The sequence below is a fragment of the Eublepharis macularius genome, chromosome 1 (assembly GCF_028583425.1).
Source record: "Eublepharis macularius isolate TG4126 chromosome 1, MPM_Emac_v1.0, whole genome shotgun sequence".
NCBI lineage: Eukaryota > Metazoa > Chordata > Lepidosauria > Squamata > Eublepharidae > Eublepharis > Eublepharis macularius.
The window spans coordinates 180,933,359-180,950,700 of NC_072790.1; the positions used below are offsets into that span (position 1 = coordinate 180,933,359).

The window sequence follows — 17,342 nt, forward strand, 5'->3', positions numbered from 1 at the left end:
CAGTCTCATTCTGTATAGCCTCTGCTTTTTTCTCCCCATCCTGCACCATCTGTTGCGTTTCATGCATCTTTTGTTGGGTATTCTGTAAGTCTGTTTTTATTGCCTCCATCTCTTTTTTAACTTCCGTAATTTCCAATTTAATCGCTTCTTTCATTTCCGTCATTAAATTTTGCTGTAATTGTTGTATCATCTCCCGAATTTCTTTATTTCCCTCTGTTATTTTCTTATCCAAGTTCTCAGTGGCAACCTGCCAGTCCTTTTCTTTTTTGGAGGCTATCGGACTTGCCTTCGGTCCCCACGAATCAGCTCTCTTTCTTAACTCCGTCTTCTTTTTAATTCAAATCTCTATTTTTATATATCAAAATTTTTAAGCGTTTGCCCTCAATTAAAATGGCGATTGAGGCTTCCCTTACCCTTAAAATGTCGGGCGATGTTTCTCTATGATTTAAAATGTCGGGCGATCTTTCTCTATGGTAATGCTGTCACACTGATGATCTTCCCTTATTTTCAATGGTGAATCCTTTACTTCCATTTCCTTTCCCTTACTTTCAATGGTGGCTACTTCACTTCCTCTTCCAGCTTTGTTTTTCTTCCGGGTCCTCCTGATCTTCCTGACCTCCCTCGCCGCTCTTTCCCTCTGTCTCCTCTCCGTCTGTTGTCCTCCACTTCCTGTCATGCGGCACGCCTTTCAATTCCCACGATCCGCCCACCGCGTCGCTATCTCCCCAACCGCAGGTATGCAAAACAATATTCTTTTTAGCTCTTTTTAACTTTTTCTCACTCTCCAAACTCCAATTAAATTACTCAGTCTTTTAATATACTTTTTCAGCTTGGTAACTCAGTCTTTAGTTCTTTTAAAATTTCGGTCTTTATTCAGTAAAATGGTCCGTTGGGGGAGATAGTAATCTTAACTTAACACAATCTTCTTGGGATGTACTCACTGCTTCAAACATCCAAATCTGTTCAATTCCGTTCCCGAGGCTTGGGGAACGACGAGCCTATGTCAATTTAATGACTCCCAAAGCTGCTGCAGAGATTTTGGCCGCCCTTCTCCGAGGAGGATCTCAAGGCATGGGAGGAAAGCCCTTAATTCAGAGCCTCCCACCCGCCGAGACCCTTCACTCTCAGGGCTAAAAACGTTCCTGCTGGATTTCTAGCTAAAATCCAGGGGCTGTGGGCGATCTGAGAGCCCCATCAGCCCAAAAAACAGCACCTCGGATGATCTGGAGTGCCAAATCACATTGGTCTCGCCATTACCCCAACCGGAAGTCTCCGCCCCTCTCAGCTTTCCTATCAGCCATTCTTTCTCCTCCTTGAACCTACACTACCGGTTAAGTTTCTAAAAAAGAACCCAAAAATTTACAATTTAGTTTAAAAACCTATCTACCTATTTCTAAATTTATCTTTCTTGTGGTTCTATTACTACTGGAGATGGTCAGTCAATTATCTTTTTAAACGGCCAGATTTATTTTTGGGAACCTAAACCTACGAAATAATTTGAACAGAACCTGACTCTATCTCTTTTCCCACTGAATCCTATTTAATGGGGAGAACTACCCTTGGTTCCCTATCAATTTAGTTCAGAGGGCAAATGTTCAGTGAAGGCCTACAACTAGCCTACCTTCTAAAAACACTATTTAAAACTAAGAAGAACTGTTCTTGGAAACCCAGAGTATGCCAACCAAACACAGCTATAACTACTACAAAGAGCACCAGCAACCCCTACCAACAGAACAACAACTGTAAACAACCAACTGTAAATGTGAAGAACAAACTGTAACTGTGAACAACAAACTAACTCTAAACAACAAACACCAACACCAGCTATTCCAGTAAATAACAACTCCTAACACCAACTGCAGCAAAGAAGCAAGAAATAAATTTAAAAGTAACTTAATAAACTTAGCCCCTCCCTTAATTAATCACAGCAAAGCAAAATCCCAGGAACCCCCCCCAACTCAGGAAGCCCACCTACTCTAAGTCCCACTCCCCCCATAGAAATCTAGCAAGGAAGCAAAAAAAATTTTTTAGAAGTAGCTTAACAAACTCAGGTCCCCCAATTAATCATACCCACCCACTGAAAAAACAAATGGCTAACCCCCTCTCCCAAACACATAGGCCCACTCACTCCAAAACAAGGCAGAAACACAGAAAACTTAAAAAGCACAGATAAAAACCTTAATGCACTCAAGCCCTCTCTTAATCACACAATTCCCCAACAGACACACACACACACACTTGCACACATACACACAGCAAAGTACCTAATCCAAAATTAAATTGAAATTAAAAACTCAGGCCCAACCACTTAAATACAGCAATTAAAATCAAAACCCCAGAGCAAGGCCCTACCTGACCCCTACTTAGACCCTCCCCAACACACTCACACCTGAAATACCAGTTTCACAACGCCAGCAAAAGGGGAAAAATTTTAAAACCCCAACAGTAAACTTTTAAATTGCAAAAAACAGGAACAGGTTCCCCCCCCCACACACACACACCAGCAACTGGAAAAAAATTTAAAACTACAACTGTAAACTTTTAAACTGCAGAAAAATTGAACAGTCCCTCCTCCCCTCCAATAACAGCATTAAAAAAATTTAAAACCCCAGCAATAAACTTTTAAATGGCAAAAAACTGGAACAATCCCCCCCACCCCACCCAACAGCAGCAGTAACAAAAATTTAAAACACCAACAGGAAATTTTTAAATACCAAACAACTGTAACAATTCCACCCCCTTCCCGCCAAAAAACAAGAAAAAGTGAACTTTAAAACAACACACACACAACTCAAAACAGGAACAGTATCCCCCACCCACTACAACAGCAGCCAAAAAATTAAACCCTCCAAAAATTTAAAACTGCAAATAAAGACCAGCGTTCCCCCCCAAACAAATGCCCCACCCAGAAGCTGTTCACACCAACAAAGGAGCACGCACGCACACACGCACACACAAAGATGCAAGAATCCCTCTTCCCCCAAAAAACAAAGATTAATTTAAATAAACTGTATAAAACAATCCCTCCCCTTCCCCCCACCTAACTAGACAACCAACCTCCCCCCCCCCCCCGCAGAGAAAACCATGTGAGTCACTGACTCACTCACCAGTCCTACAGTCCAGGGATGGTCTGGCAGGCAGGCAGGCAATCCTCTAGATGAAAGTGAAATCCTCTCCTCTTCAGCAAAGCAGGCCAGCCAAAATGGAGTCAGAGAGCCTCTACCAACAGCAGTGGGAGTTTCTCAGTCTCTCTAGACCAGGAACAGAATGGAAGCTGGTCCAAAGGCCAGCCTGTAATTTAACCCCCTGCTGCATCTCCTTCCAGAGAATCCATTGGCTGGAAGGAGAATGCAGCATTGGGATTGGACACTCCTAACTCCCCCTCCCTTCCCTGATACCCCTCCCTTCTCCCCCTTGTACTCACTCACCCCTCCTCACCCCTCCCAACCTGCAAATTAGGAGGGATTCTCTGCAGATTTTGCTGGCTGCTTGCATTGCATTGCAAACAGCCAGCAACACAAATTCAAGCTTCCCGCCTTTTTTTGCTAGATGGGAGGGGTTAGGAGAAGGTTGTAGTGAGTCACTCCCTCCTTCTCCCCCCTCCCCTCTCCTAAAAATGTGTGGAAAGCTTGAACTTCCTGCAGAACGTTGCTGGCTGTTTGCAAATGCAAACAGCCAGCAAAGGGCTGCCGCCAGCTTCTCCAAAGCTTTCCGAAGCTACCCGAATTGCTTCAGAAAGCTTTGCTTTGGTATTGAGAAATCTAAAACAGAATTTGAAATAGCCCTTTGTACAAATGATGAACATGTTATTTCTAAAATGTATAAACTTTTGTTGAGGTTTGAGACAGAAGAAGAGCAAGTAAAAGAATGTGTGATTAAAGGGCGAATAATTGTGGACATGCTGTATTAATGGAACAGTGGGAAAATATGTGGATAAGAGGGCTGAAATTTACATTAAGCTCCAGTATTAAAGAAAATTTTTACAAAATGATGTATCGTTGGTATATGACTCCTGAAAAATTGGCTAGAATGTATAAGGGGCATCAAATGTATGTTGGAAATGCGCCAAACAAGAAGGGACATTTTTCCATATGTGGTGGGCATGTAAGAAAGCAAAGAGTTTTTGGTTGCAGATACAATCATCAATTCAGAAGATTTTGAAGATTAAATTTCAGCTGAAACCAGAGACTTTTCTGTTGGGAATAACGGACAGCCAGTTGGAAAAAAGCTTTAGAACACTGTTTTTATACTTTATTACAGCGACAAAAGTACTTTATGCACAAAAGTGGAAAACTACAACATTGCCTACAGTGGAGGAACGGTTGACAAAGTTTTGGAGTTTGCGTCAATGGCAAAACTTACTACATTGATTAGAGAAAGGACATTAGTTAACTTCTAGACAAACAAGGGATGTGCCTTAATTCTACCTTTTAGGCAGTAGTGTTGCGACTCCTCTGCTCAACCATGACAGGCTCTGTGCTTCTTTGTGGTTCCTTCTTGTGCCTGTGTTTCCTTCCTGTTGCACTTTTTGTTTTTGTTTCCTGGTGAAGATCAAATTCCACTGACATTAGTAATTCAGGCTTCATTCCTACATTTTCTGAATTGGTGAATTATAGGTTAAGTTGAGGCTAATTCACACGCCATAAAATGGAGGAGGAGAGAATTATGTATACTGCCATGATGCCTTTGGAAGAAAGAAGTATGGGTCTGTAATAGATAATAGCAATGGTGTCATAAATTGATTCCTCCATGAGCTGGGTTCTCCTTTTCTGAAAACAGCCAGAGAAAGTAGATGCAAGCTCTATATTAAACCTATTTTTGAGTCTTAGCATTAGGCTTTGAGGCTCTCTTGAGCCTTATGGAGTCACCCTTGCTCCATAAGAGCAGTATTTATCTTCTACAAGGCTATGATTCTTGAGTCTAACACTGGCTATGCTTCACACCCTGTGAATGACCTGACTTTCTGAGCCAAGGTGTAAAAGAAGATGCATCTTGTCTGAATTGGCCTAAAACCAATGGTGGCAAGCAATACAGGACTCTGGGAAGTAATTGGACTGTGCAGTATCACTGAGCACTTTGTTTGGGGCTATTAAAAAGACTAGAAGGTTATGTATTCAAAAAAGAGATGTAGATTTTGCAACTGGGGAAGTGTTATAGCCAAGACCAACCCAAGGTACGGCTCTTGGCAACTCAAGATACGGCTCTGGCCTGATCTGTGCCAATTCTCCAGTTGGGCTAGAACGGGCCACTGTGGAGCGTGGGAGCACTTCCACACTCTGCAGCTGCCCGATCTGGGCCGATTTGGGCCCAAATCGGCCTGGATGTGGCCCAAATTGGCCTGGCTCAGCCTAGAATGGGCTGCTGTGGTGCACAGGAGCACTCCCATGCTTGACACCAGCCCAATCCAGGCCTGTTGTGGGCTGGGCCAGCCCAAGTAGAGTAGTCAAAGTCCAGTCCAAAGTCAGAGCATAAGTCCAAAGCCCAGGGTGAGTCCAAAGTCCAAAAGCCAAGTCAGGAAGTCCGTAGGTCAGTTACCAGTAAGGTCAGGTCTAGATGCAGGCAGAGACAGGGCACAATCCAAGAGCTACAGGAGCAAGGCAAGGGTCATTGGAGTGGTTGCAGCAGGACTGAGAATCCAACATGTTGCTTCCATGCTTCCTGGTCTTCTGTGGCTGGGTTTTATAGTGAGGCTGGGCTTGCAGGCAGCTGTTTGGGAGCTATCCTGTGGTTACTCCTCATCACTATCCACAAGCAGCTGGTGTTGACTCAGGAGGCATGCACTTCACCGCCTCTTCTGCAGTCCCATACGTTGCCTTTCTCTGTGGTGCTCTCTGGGTGAAGCTGGAGGTTTGGGAGTCATTGGCTGTGCTTCACCTGTGGTGTTGGAGCTGGAGGGTGTCGGTGCCTCTGCCTCAGCTGCTGGCTGTGGGTGCTGATCAGGCAGCAGCTGTTCTTCCTGATCACTGGCCTCTGCTGAGTCAGGGCTGGTGACACGAGGCTCCTCTCCTCCTGAGGAGTCAGGGCTGGCTACACAAGGCTCCTCTCCTCCTGAGGAGTCCTCACTGTCACTGAATCCCATGACAAGGCTGCTTCGTTCCCGATCCAGGCACTATCCGGTCTGAATCGGGCCCCCGGGAGCATGCTGCACTGCCCAAGAGCATGCCTCCGGAGGTCCATGCCTCCCCTGCCAGCCTGGTAAGCTGGGGCGGGGAGTGGAGGGTGGGAGCCGGGGATCCCCTGCTCCCAGCAGGCGACTAGCAACCCTAATGCCATGTCTTTCATTGATTTTATAAGCTTGATGGTTTTTCACCGTATGATGTTTTAACATTTTGGAATTTTCTAAAAGAAAATTTTATTAATGCTTTGGTCACACTCTTGGAATTCTGATAAAAGTGTTAGAAATGGTAGAGGACAAATAATCTTAACATTGTGCCATTGTATACATTGTATATGGAAAGTCTCTGTATAGTGTCAGGCTCGGCTTGGGGATTCTCCTAGACAACTTCATTTCATCAGACTAGGCTGGATGAGTTAAAGGTCTTTATTAAGAGATTACTACCATTTTAGAGCACAGTACAAAGTAATTGCCAGGAATACCAGGGGAAGGCCCAGTGGGCTAGTAATACCCTCCTTTCTCCTTCCCCTTTTTCAAGCAGAAGCCCGTTAGTCTTGGCGCACAATTTCTCGTGGGAAAGCTGGAAGGAAAAGAGAGGCAGGCACCAAGGTCATTCAGCTGGTTCCCAAGCGCCTTGAGATAAGCCAGCTAAGTACAGAACAGCAACAGCAGAGACAATAGTAAGAGAACAGCAGACCTACAACGTATTCTCCCTCATCCCCCACAGTAAAAGACATCACTGAGTATGACAGGCAGGTCACAGACCTGCCTGACACATAGAAACATACTTTTAATGTAAAGTTCTTCTGGTTTATTGGTAAGGAATAGTGTTGTGGTCATAAATATTCTGTTCTATGCCATATCTGTTTTACAATCATTTTTACAAGCTGAATTGATTTGATACTTACCCCCTGTCAAAGACCTCCCCCTTACTTCTCCCCCTTTCTGGTTTTTTTAAATATAATAAACCAATGTGTTTTTAAAAGGTCTATTTTGTAAGTGCAGTGAAACATGACAGGAGATGCATTCCTTGACTAAAATTTGTAGTGTGTGTTTTTATGAATAAACATTAGTAACTGAACACACCCAAGGCATGCGTATGTTGGCTGGTAAATGTATATCTTGTTGTGTGTTATTGCTTGCTTTATTAACATTCAAAATTCATAAAGGAACTAAAGCAGATCTATTGATATTTTTGTAATAAAGCCTGGACAGGAGAACTAGTTCTAAGAGAAATAGATATTTTAGGAATTAATTGTATTAAAAATAAATAATTAAACCAAAATATAGCATTCATGAATACTATGTAAAGAAAGAGTACATGTTTAGTAAATTTGAGAGAGTATGGGGATTTGAATCAAAAAACCACTGAAGCCAATGGATGAAATTTCAGTGTTTCTGTAAAGTTTTTCCTTGAACTTCAAGATATATTCATTGACTTTTGCACTTCAGTATGAGATTTATGTGTGGTAGACTGCAAAAGAGAATTTAGCAGGTGCTATTGTAAAAAGAAAGACTGCCATCTGGTCATTGTTTTGGCTTTTATAAATTTCATATTAAGTTGTAGTTATGGTTCTACCTTTTTTTGCTGCTGCTGCTGCTGTGGTTAAACTTGGCCTTTAAGGCAGCTGGACACTTGGGTGGTTAAATTACAGGCCGGAGACCCTGTACAGATGAGGGAAGTTGCTGTGGAAGAGCATAGGGAGGGAGGCAGTCCTGTAGGTATGCTGGACCAGGCTATAGTGAAGTTGTAGAAAGCAATTTTTTGCGCTATGAAGGAATCTTGGGGGCGGGGCATTTTTCAAGCAAACTATACAAAAATTGTAGGGACCCTAGTTCTACATGTCCGCTAAAGACCTGCCAAGTTTCAAGTTGATTGAGTCAAGAGGTCCAGTTCTATGGGGCCCTGAAAAGGTACCCCCAGCCATCATTATTTCCTATGGGGGGGATCCATTATCCAATGCTTTTTCCAGGGCAAAGACAGAAGCCTAAAAAAGATCCTTAACCAAACACACAAGAGCAATCACACTGGCCACGCCTCCCAATAGAAACAGAACCAACAAAGCCCAACAGAATCATTCTCAAACCATAGAATCCCAGCAGAACCAAACTGAAGCAAGGAACACTGTTACAAGCACAACAGAATCAGGGTCACTCACAGATACCAGGCAGAACCCAGGGACAATGCAAGCCCAACAGAACCAGCAGCAAATCAGAGAACCCCAGCACCCCATACAGATCTGGCAATGGTACGTAGTGAGACACTGATGAAAATAGGGGGGTGGGGAGAGAAAACACCAAAAAGTGTAAACCCTCTTAGATTGCTCATTGAACTCCCATAAAACAGGTTTTCATGCAAAGAACAGATTGATTGAGGAAGACTTCATAAAAGACCTCATAAAACCTGCCCTAACAAGATCTTTTTCATCAACTGAAAAGATATCCCTAACATAACTGAACAGCAGTTGCTTAAAAATGGATCATTATTTTCAGTGCAAGTTATTTTAAAATTATAGTGTAGTTGATGCCCTTCTGTAACAGATATTGTCTAAAATGTTGTGTTTATCATCTAAAAACAGAGAATACCGTTTTCTTCAAAATACTTGTATTCATATGCAGAAGTTAATAATGAATAAACCATGGTCTGTATGCAAAAATGTAATACCAAAAGCTTAGTTTCCTTAAGAGGAGGGTGGTGATTCTCCCCTCTCACTGCAGACCACAAGACCTGCCAAATTTTGTTCTTTGGAGTCAGTGGACTCACAAGAACAGCAAAAAGGGCCAAGTGGCAGTCTGCAATGGAACTGAGAATCAATAGAAATCCCTGCATCCTCTTAAGAAAACTTAAATGCCCTTAAATCTTTCGAATGTATGATTGGATACAAGCTTATATGACTAAGATTTCATTAATTGGATTACAGTCCTGCTTTATACATATTAGTCTTGGATGTATCAAAAACAAAAGGACAAAATTAAAATGCAAAATGTTTTATTGTACTTGTCCAAATGTAATGTGGATTAATGTAGAATGACTCAAGTGATTTCATTTACAGGGATATCAAGCCAGATAACATCCTGATGGATATGAATGGACATATTCGGTTAGCAGATTTTGGTTCATGTCTAAAACTGATGGAAGATGGAACGGTAAATTAGAAAAACAGCTAATATATTATTTCTTTTACCTTTCATTTCTGTCCCATGTTTTTCACAATAAATGGTGATGTTAGTAAACGTTCCTATGTGTAAAATTACCATTTCAGTACTTACATTAATAGTGTTTGTTTGCGATAGTTGTAAATGAGTGAGCAGCTATGTTGGCAAATGAGGAGTTTTGGAAACTACCCCAAACATCCAGATTTTGGCAGCATTATTAATATTGGCTTCCAAACTCCAAATGGAAAACATGATTGTTAAAAAGTATCTCTGCTTCATAAGTTGTACTTCCTCAATTCCTCAGTTTTCTATTGACATTTGAAAATTAACGATATTAAAAAATAAAATTCGCTAGATAAATACATTGGAGAAAGCATTGTTGGTAACCTATAGCCTAGTTGTTCAGAAGATTATAGAAAACTTAATAGCTAGAAACATTACATTTTTTTTATTTGCAAGACTATTAGCAATAAAGATGTCAGTAAACGTTTAGCCTTTGTTAAAATTGGTAGTAAAATCTTTACCCAAAATCTGCAATTATACAAATTTCTACTGAGAGAAGTTTCACTTATTTCTCAGTATCACTACAAAAAATTTGGGTTCTCTGTTGCAGAGTTTGGATGCTTTTAGTAAAGAATGAGTGAAATACATATAATTGAAGGTGTGAATGGAGAGAGTGTCCATGAACTGCTGAGATATGGGGGTTTGAATCCTTATTATTTTCAGCAGAAGGCATGGATCTTTGCTGCTAAGAGAAGAAATAGGATATTCCTATTTTATCTCTTTCCTATTGCCCCCTTCCATGTATGACTACTAATCAAGGTAGGTCCTGTGACTCCTGGAATCTAGTTTCTGAAGGCTGGAAGAGACAGCTAGGGGAGGGATGGGAACATTGCTAGTGGTAATTGAGATCCAGGTTTGGAGTAGACAGTTGACACATATCAGAAAGGAGAACCACATAACTTCATTCAGTGTGACCTGATTAATCCATTCACTCACAAGTGAATGGTTAATCTCGCCCTTGTAATGCCACTGCATACAAAAACAACAGTAGGCATTTGATGTTCTTGTGATGGCAGCAGCCAGCATAACCAATGTGAGGGTCAAAGTAGGATCTGAAAGACCCAGGTTTGAATTACTACTCTGCCATGGACACTTGCTGAGTGACTTTGGGCCAGCCACACTGTCTCTGCCAAACATACCTCATAGGGTGGCGGTTGTGAGGATACAATGGAAGAGGGAACAATGGTGTTGTAATGTGTTTGTGGTCCCCATTTAGGATAAAAGGGTCAATTAAAATAGCATCTCTCTTTATATTCTTGCCAGTTAATTAAGCACTTGGTGATGCTGGGACTGGGGTTGTGGCATGGAGAGATAAGGACAGCTGATTGGTAAGAAGATAGAATTTAACCTTGCAGAAATGTAGAATTCCCTTTTGCGGCAGTGATCAGCAACTAGATCTGCTGATGGACCCTAGATGTGAGTTATTGCAGGTAGCTAAAGACTGATACAGATTTCCTTGCTTCCCTAGAGTGACCTGCTAGAAAACATCACCTCTTTTACTTCCATATCCTCATGGCCATTACAGAGCATGCATAATATTGTAGGTCATTTTTAGTCATGAAACTGCTCATTCTTGTAGGTTCAGTCTTCAGTGGCAGTTGGAACACCAGACTATATTTCTCCAGAGATCCTGCAGGCCATGGAAGATGGGAAGGGAAAGTACGGTCCTGAATGTGACTGGTGGTCTCTTGGTGTTTGCATGTATGAAATGCTTTATGGAGAAACTCCCTTTTATGCTGAGTCCCTGGTGGAGACCTATGGAAAGATAATGAACCATAAAGTGAGTGACTCATATTTGTGTAAACCATTAATCTTGAAGAATGGCTAATTCTGCTAACTACTATGTTGTTTATAAACAGCATACCTTCTGTTTCATTCATAGAATGTGTTTGTTTTAATTAATTATGGACTTGATTTTTACCAGTTTTAATGTTCTTTTGTGTTACCATTGTAATGATGATATTAGTATATCAGATATTTGTATTACACTTTTTGATGTGGTATACTGGTTAAAATAATTTCTAAGTAGATATAATGCCTACCTTTTGAGCACTGCAGATTAATATATTGTGGTTTGTGTTGCATGATTTGGAAGCAATTGGATAATTAGTTTGTTGCGTACAAGTAAATGTATTCTTGGTTGAATCCTAGAGCTCCTTTCACTAACTGAGGAGTCTTGCTTCAGAGCAAAACTCCTCACTTAACAGAAGGGAATCATAGCATCCAACACATTATAATTAACTATCAAAGAAGTCCAACCAGCCACACAGTCTTCATTGCATAAATAAATGTTTAACCTTACTTGGACTTGCTTGACTATTTATTATTATTGGTTCTTGGAACAAGAAAGAGACAAAAATTACCATTGGAGTAATAGAAAAGAGGAAACTGAGTCAAATCAATTGGCAATCCTTTCTAGTTGCAAGAAACTATTTATAATTTCTTGCTATGCCACTAATTTTCATTATCTTTTTTTTTAAGGAGAGGTTTCAGTTTCCTGTCCAAGTGGCAGATGTGTCTGAAAATGCAAAAGACCTGATTCGAAGGCTCATCTGCAGCAGAGAGCACCGACTTGGACAGAATGGAATAGAGGATTTTAAGAACCACCCATTCTTTGCAGGGATTGACTGGGATAACATTCGAAATTGTGAAGCACCTTACATCCCTGAAGTCAGCAGTCCAACGGATACATCAAACTTTGATGTGGATGATGATTGTTTAAAGAATTCTGTGAGTTATAGAAGCGTACCTTCGAAAATTTGCTTTTTTATTTGTTTCAAATATACCATATAAATATCAGAATTATTTACAGTGCAATCCAAAAAAGAGTTACATCTTTTAAAAATGGAATTCAGTAGAATTAGAAGAGTGTAAGTCTGCTCAATATTGCATTGTTAACTATGTTCAAGATAGCTGGTGTTGCTATATCCAGAGTGTGTGGTGGAGAGTGCCCTCAAGACATAACTAACTTATGGCGACCCCTAGTGGAGTTTTCATGGCAAGAGACTAACAGAGGTGATTTGCCATTGCCTGCCTCTAGCAACCCTGGTCTTCACTGGAGGTCTCCCATCGAATTACTAATCAAGGCCAACCCTGCTTAGCTTCTGAGATCTGATGAGATCAAGCTTTTCTGAGCTGTCCCGGTCAGGGCATATCCAGAGTGTAAAAATTTGAAATTTTCTTTATCTGGTATATTTGACATGTGGTGATTGTTATAAACAATCAATATATTTTTTTAAAACTTACCCACTTGTCTCCCTTGCTCAGAGAGCCAAAACATGTATTGTATTATGCACTTCCTTCCAGTGGGATACAGTACAATTGTGATCTTTAGATGGTGGGTGTAGCTGGGAATGGAACCCTGGACTGTACAGACCACTGTAGTACCTTAAAAGGCTAATAAAGACAGTTGCATTACCTCCGAGATACTCTTTACGTTTACATCCCAGGGCCAGTTGCTGTTGGCCCTGGGAGAACAGTTTTCTGTTGTACCCTGTATTTAAGTGTATCAAGGTTCCTCCTAACCTGTAAATGAGTGAAATTAATTTTGCACAATATTCTTTCATCCACTAGGAAACAATGCCCCCACCAACACATACTGCATTTTCTGGCCATCATCTTCCATTTGTAGGATTCACATACACAAGTAACTGGTGAGTAGAAGATTTATATTAATCTGTAAGAACAATTCATTTTAGGTACAAGCTTATGAGACAAAATTGCACATTCCTGTTTCCTGTTTTTTTCTTCTCCAGTTGAACACGTAAATTCCTTTTTATTCTTTTCTGTTCTCTGAATAATGGCATAATGCAGAATATAGCAACATATAATAAAGAATTTGTGGTTTTCCTGCGTTAAATTAGAAGTTTACATCTGCCCAATAACATCATGAAAAGAAAAGCTGCATAAAGGAAAAGCTGCACTATTAATAATAGCATGCAGCACAAGGTAGTATGCAAGACATGATCTTCACTATGGGTAATCTCACATATCACATTTTTAAAATGTATACCAAAAATGTAATAGGTGATTGTTATAAAAGTGTTTAACTTACAAGTATAATACATGTGCTGTTTTTGGGTACCAGGGCAAACTGTAGCTCCCATTCAAATGTACATATAGTTGCAAATTGGACTTTGCTCTATATAATGCATGAAATATCTGCAAGCTATACCACTGTTGTTATTTTAAGAATTTATGCCATTATCTAATTTGTTTACTCTAGTGTGAAATTTAGAATGCTTGCAGTGCTATCCTAAATATTTCAGTGGACTTAGAAGGGTGTAACCCTAGTTAGGATAGCACTGCTGATCAGCTAGCATAATGATTAAATTAAAATATTGGTAAATCTATTCTGGGTTTTGTTTTTTCTAAAACAAACTATCATTTCAGTGTCCTTTCGGATTGCAGTAGTTTAAGATTTGCTGCTGGGCAACCTGTTGTAGATCTTGATGCCAGCGTTCAAAGGACACTTGAGGATACCTTAGCCACAGAAGCATATGAGAGGCGAATAAGACGCCTGGAGCAGGAAAAACTTGAACTTAGTAGAAAACTTCAAGGTATTAAAAAGGATGTTTGAGTATTCATTTGAGTTAAACTAAATTGTGGTTTTGTGAAATGGTCTTGACTTTGAGGTGCATTTTTGAAAGGTTTCCTTTTTTAATTTTCAGTTTTTAACAAATTTCCCATTTATGGCTTCATTAGTAGTTTATGGAGATGCTGGAGCATTGGCTTAGTAAGGTTTTGGATGAACAAAATATATTTTTGCAAGCAGAAATGTAGAAGATTAAAAATACTATATGATGTCCAAAGACAACTGGAAAGGGTTTTCATCTAATTATCTCAGTTTATTTCTAAAGTACATATAAATAGTGAAGTACTGTACAGAATTCAATGGAGACAAGCTTGCAGGCTTGCAACATTTTTGGAGGGAAAGGGAATTGAGGAAGACAACTGCTTGTAGAAGGCTGGAGGGAAAAGATGGGTTTCTAACATTGCAACCCTAAACAGAATATGTGTATTTGCTTCATTTATAAGCCCATTGACTTCAACGGACTTAGAAAGATTTACATTTGAACTGCAAGTGTTCTTTTAAAAAGGCTATTGGTGAATTTTGGGAGGCTCTGAGCTCCCAACACTTGTTAGCAGCAGTGGAGAACGTAGAGAGTTAAGGAACGGAAGTCCTGTTCCTTATGAGGAATGGGTTTTCTTGGAAAATTCATTATATTGGAAGAGATCTCAAGATGTCAGAGCTCTGCAAGTGACACTAGTCTTTATGTGCCTCTAAAAGACCCATTTTTCTGATTTGTTTGTTTTGTTTTCATGAAAAGAATCAACACAGACAATCCAGGCCCTACATCACTCAACTGTAGATGGTCCATTAACAGCAAGCAAAGATTTAGAAATTAAAAGCCTAAAAGAAGAAATTGAAAAGCTGACAAAACAGGTGAATGGTAAGTCTAGCTTTTTAAATATTTTGGTGTATTTTGTTGTTTTTTTCAAGGGAGATTCTTTAGTAAAAGAGCTACACTGTGGAAAGGAACCATCAGTTTGGAGAACATGCTTTTTATACAGGAGACTATTGGTAAAATATAATTTTTATCTCATTGCTCTGTTTTTGTTTTCTGAGATTCCATTCCATTCACATTGGAAAATAAGGATCAGTCTTTTTGCACTTTTATGTTTTTCATTCTTTCTGTATTTTTGAGCAAGGTCCTGGTTCTGTTCTTCTTGCTCTGTCAGTGTTACATTATTGTGCATTGAATTTCCATTAGGGGCTCTGCCATGTTTGGATCAAAAAATCCACATAATGGGGCTAGTCAAGATAACAACAGAAGAAGGTGAGTGGAGGAAAGAATGGGGAGAGGACAGAGGAGGGAAATAGAAACTGTGGGAATGTGAGGGGGGGTAAGCAGGGCTAGTGGGGGAAAGAGCAGGTGGGAACAGCTGGGTAGTTGGGCAGTAGGTGAGGGAAAGATCAGGAGTGTAGGTGATGGTGGGGGAAAGTACAGGGGGACAGAAAGTAGAGCGGGAGTAGTGAGGAAAGACTGGGCAGGTGTTGGGTAAGAGAGGGGAAAGGAAGCAAAGAAGATTGGGAGTGATGGATGGAATTGATACAGGGGTCAGGCTGGGCAGACTTTGAGGAGGAAGAGAGGCTGTGGGGTCTCTGTGGGAGGAAGGAAGGTTGGGAGTGGACAGAAGAAAAAAATCAGCAGCAAGTAAAAATAGAACTCCAGGCTAGGTAATTTTATTTATATCGTTATATTTGTAATATATGCAGGGCTTTTTTTCTGGTAGTAGAGATGCAGGAACTCAGTGGTGTAGTGAAGGTTGCCACCTCCCGGGGCAACTCCCGGCAGGACACGGCATCCCTGGCACCACACGCACGCGTGAAAAGTGCATGCACGTTCCCAGGATCACGCAATTATGTCACTTCCGGGAAGTATCATCGCACAGGGTGCGCCACCTGGCCTGCTTGCGAAAGACAGAGGGTCCCAATTGCACAACCCTGCCAGGCCATGGTCGGGTGCCTTAGGGGCCGGGCAAGCAAGCGCATTGCCTGGATGAGCTGCAGCATGCTGCTTCACCATCAGGAGGGCAGTGGGGCAGGCATGCACACACCTCAGCTGATGGCGGTGGCTGACCCGTGCACTGCTCAGCTGAGCCGTGGCCCGGCACCTCACCCTGTTCTACCAGGAGAGGCCGGGTGAGTGAGCATGTCACAGTCGGCCACGGCCCAGAGCTTCACCCGGCTGTGTCTGGGAGGGCACTGGGGCAGGCATGTGTGCCGCTCAGCCAAGCCACAGCCCAGCACCTGACCCCACCCCTCCCAAGAGCTGCAGGCTGTACGATCACCCACTCCGCATCCCTTCTGGGGTGGGGTCAGCTTGGGGGTGGGTGAAGCCTTCGCCGGAGTCAGGAATCCTAAACCACCTCCCTGATGGAGCAGAGCAGGGGAGGTGCCCGGCATGGGCCAGCATGCCATTCCCCCACCCTCCCGCTGCATGTGCTTCCCCCCTCTTGCAGAAGTAGGCTTACCTTCCAAAACAGCCATTTCCTCCAGGGGAACTGATCTCTGTCTGGAGATCAGGGGGGTGGGGCCACCACACGTGATTTCTTTTGAAAGGTCCCAGAATGCCATTCCACCACTTTCTGGCAGAAAAAAGGTCCTATAAGTATGTGATACTCAGATCTCAGGTATACTTTTTAATGTTTTGATTTCTCTTTGCTGTGTAGCACTTTTTAAGGGACTGGAGGAGAAACTTTTGGTTTTGTCCTCAGGATATTAAGTAGAATAAAATAACCTCTTATTGCAGGAAGCCTCTGCAGTTGGTTCCTAAAAACCTAAATGCCCTCCATTTGCTACCTAAAGTTCTGACTGCCTCTGAGGAGTCTTTATGGCTCCTGTTCAAAATCAGTGGAATAGGGTAGCAAGTAGCACCTTAAAGACCAACAAGATTTTCAGGGTATAAGCTTTCAAGAGTCAAAGCTCTCTTCATCAGATACTTCATCAGAGAGTTTTGGATACTAAATCCCAGATACCAGATATTTAGTGAAGGAGTAGAGTTGCTGTGTGCCCTATGAGGAAAAATAGCACGCTTAGATCTTCACTGGACAAGTAAAGGGTCACTCCTCTTTCGACTCAGTCTTCCTCAGTTTGACAGGTTGAAACTCAAATTTCTGTCGGTTCCATACTAAGTATTGGGTTATCCATTGACTGTAATGGAGCTGTACACATTTTATTATGAGCTTCACCAGTGTACATATTCTGTAAATATATTGTGGGGCTTACAATTATTAAATATTCCATTTGGCATATATGTTATGCTTTCAGCTGTTCAGAGGGCTTCTTCATACACATTCTTGCTAATCTCTGTTATATACTCTTCTGAGTTGTTTTGGTATAATCAATTACAGTGATCACTTCATCCTCAGCCACATGCACACAACAGTACACAGTAGCACTTTTTCCATCTGTGACTGTCAGCCCCATAATTCATTTAGTTAA

The 17,342-nt window shown here is 41.4% G+C and overlaps 1 protein-coding gene across 2 annotated transcripts in view; it reads left to right on the plus strand.

The window, feature by feature from the left end:
- CDC42BPA (CDC42 binding protein kinase alpha) overlaps nucleotides 1-17,342 on the plus strand; it is a 326,855-nt gene that overhangs the window by 162,823 nt on the left and 146,690 nt on the right. For both annotated transcript variants that reach the window (XM_054979352.1, XM_054979361.1), the window contains exons 6-11: nucleotides 9,169-9,262; nucleotides 10,914-11,114; nucleotides 11,816-12,064; nucleotides 12,908-12,987; nucleotides 13,727-13,893; nucleotides 14,665-14,787. In XM_054979352.1, coding sequence (XP_054835327.1) covers nucleotides 9,169-9,262; nucleotides 10,914-11,114; nucleotides 11,816-12,064; nucleotides 12,908-12,987; nucleotides 13,727-13,893; nucleotides 14,665-14,787 — 914 coding nt within the window. The remainder of the gene's footprint in view (nucleotides 1-9,168; nucleotides 9,263-10,913; nucleotides 11,115-11,815; nucleotides 12,065-12,907; nucleotides 12,988-13,726; nucleotides 13,894-14,664; nucleotides 14,788-17,342) is intronic.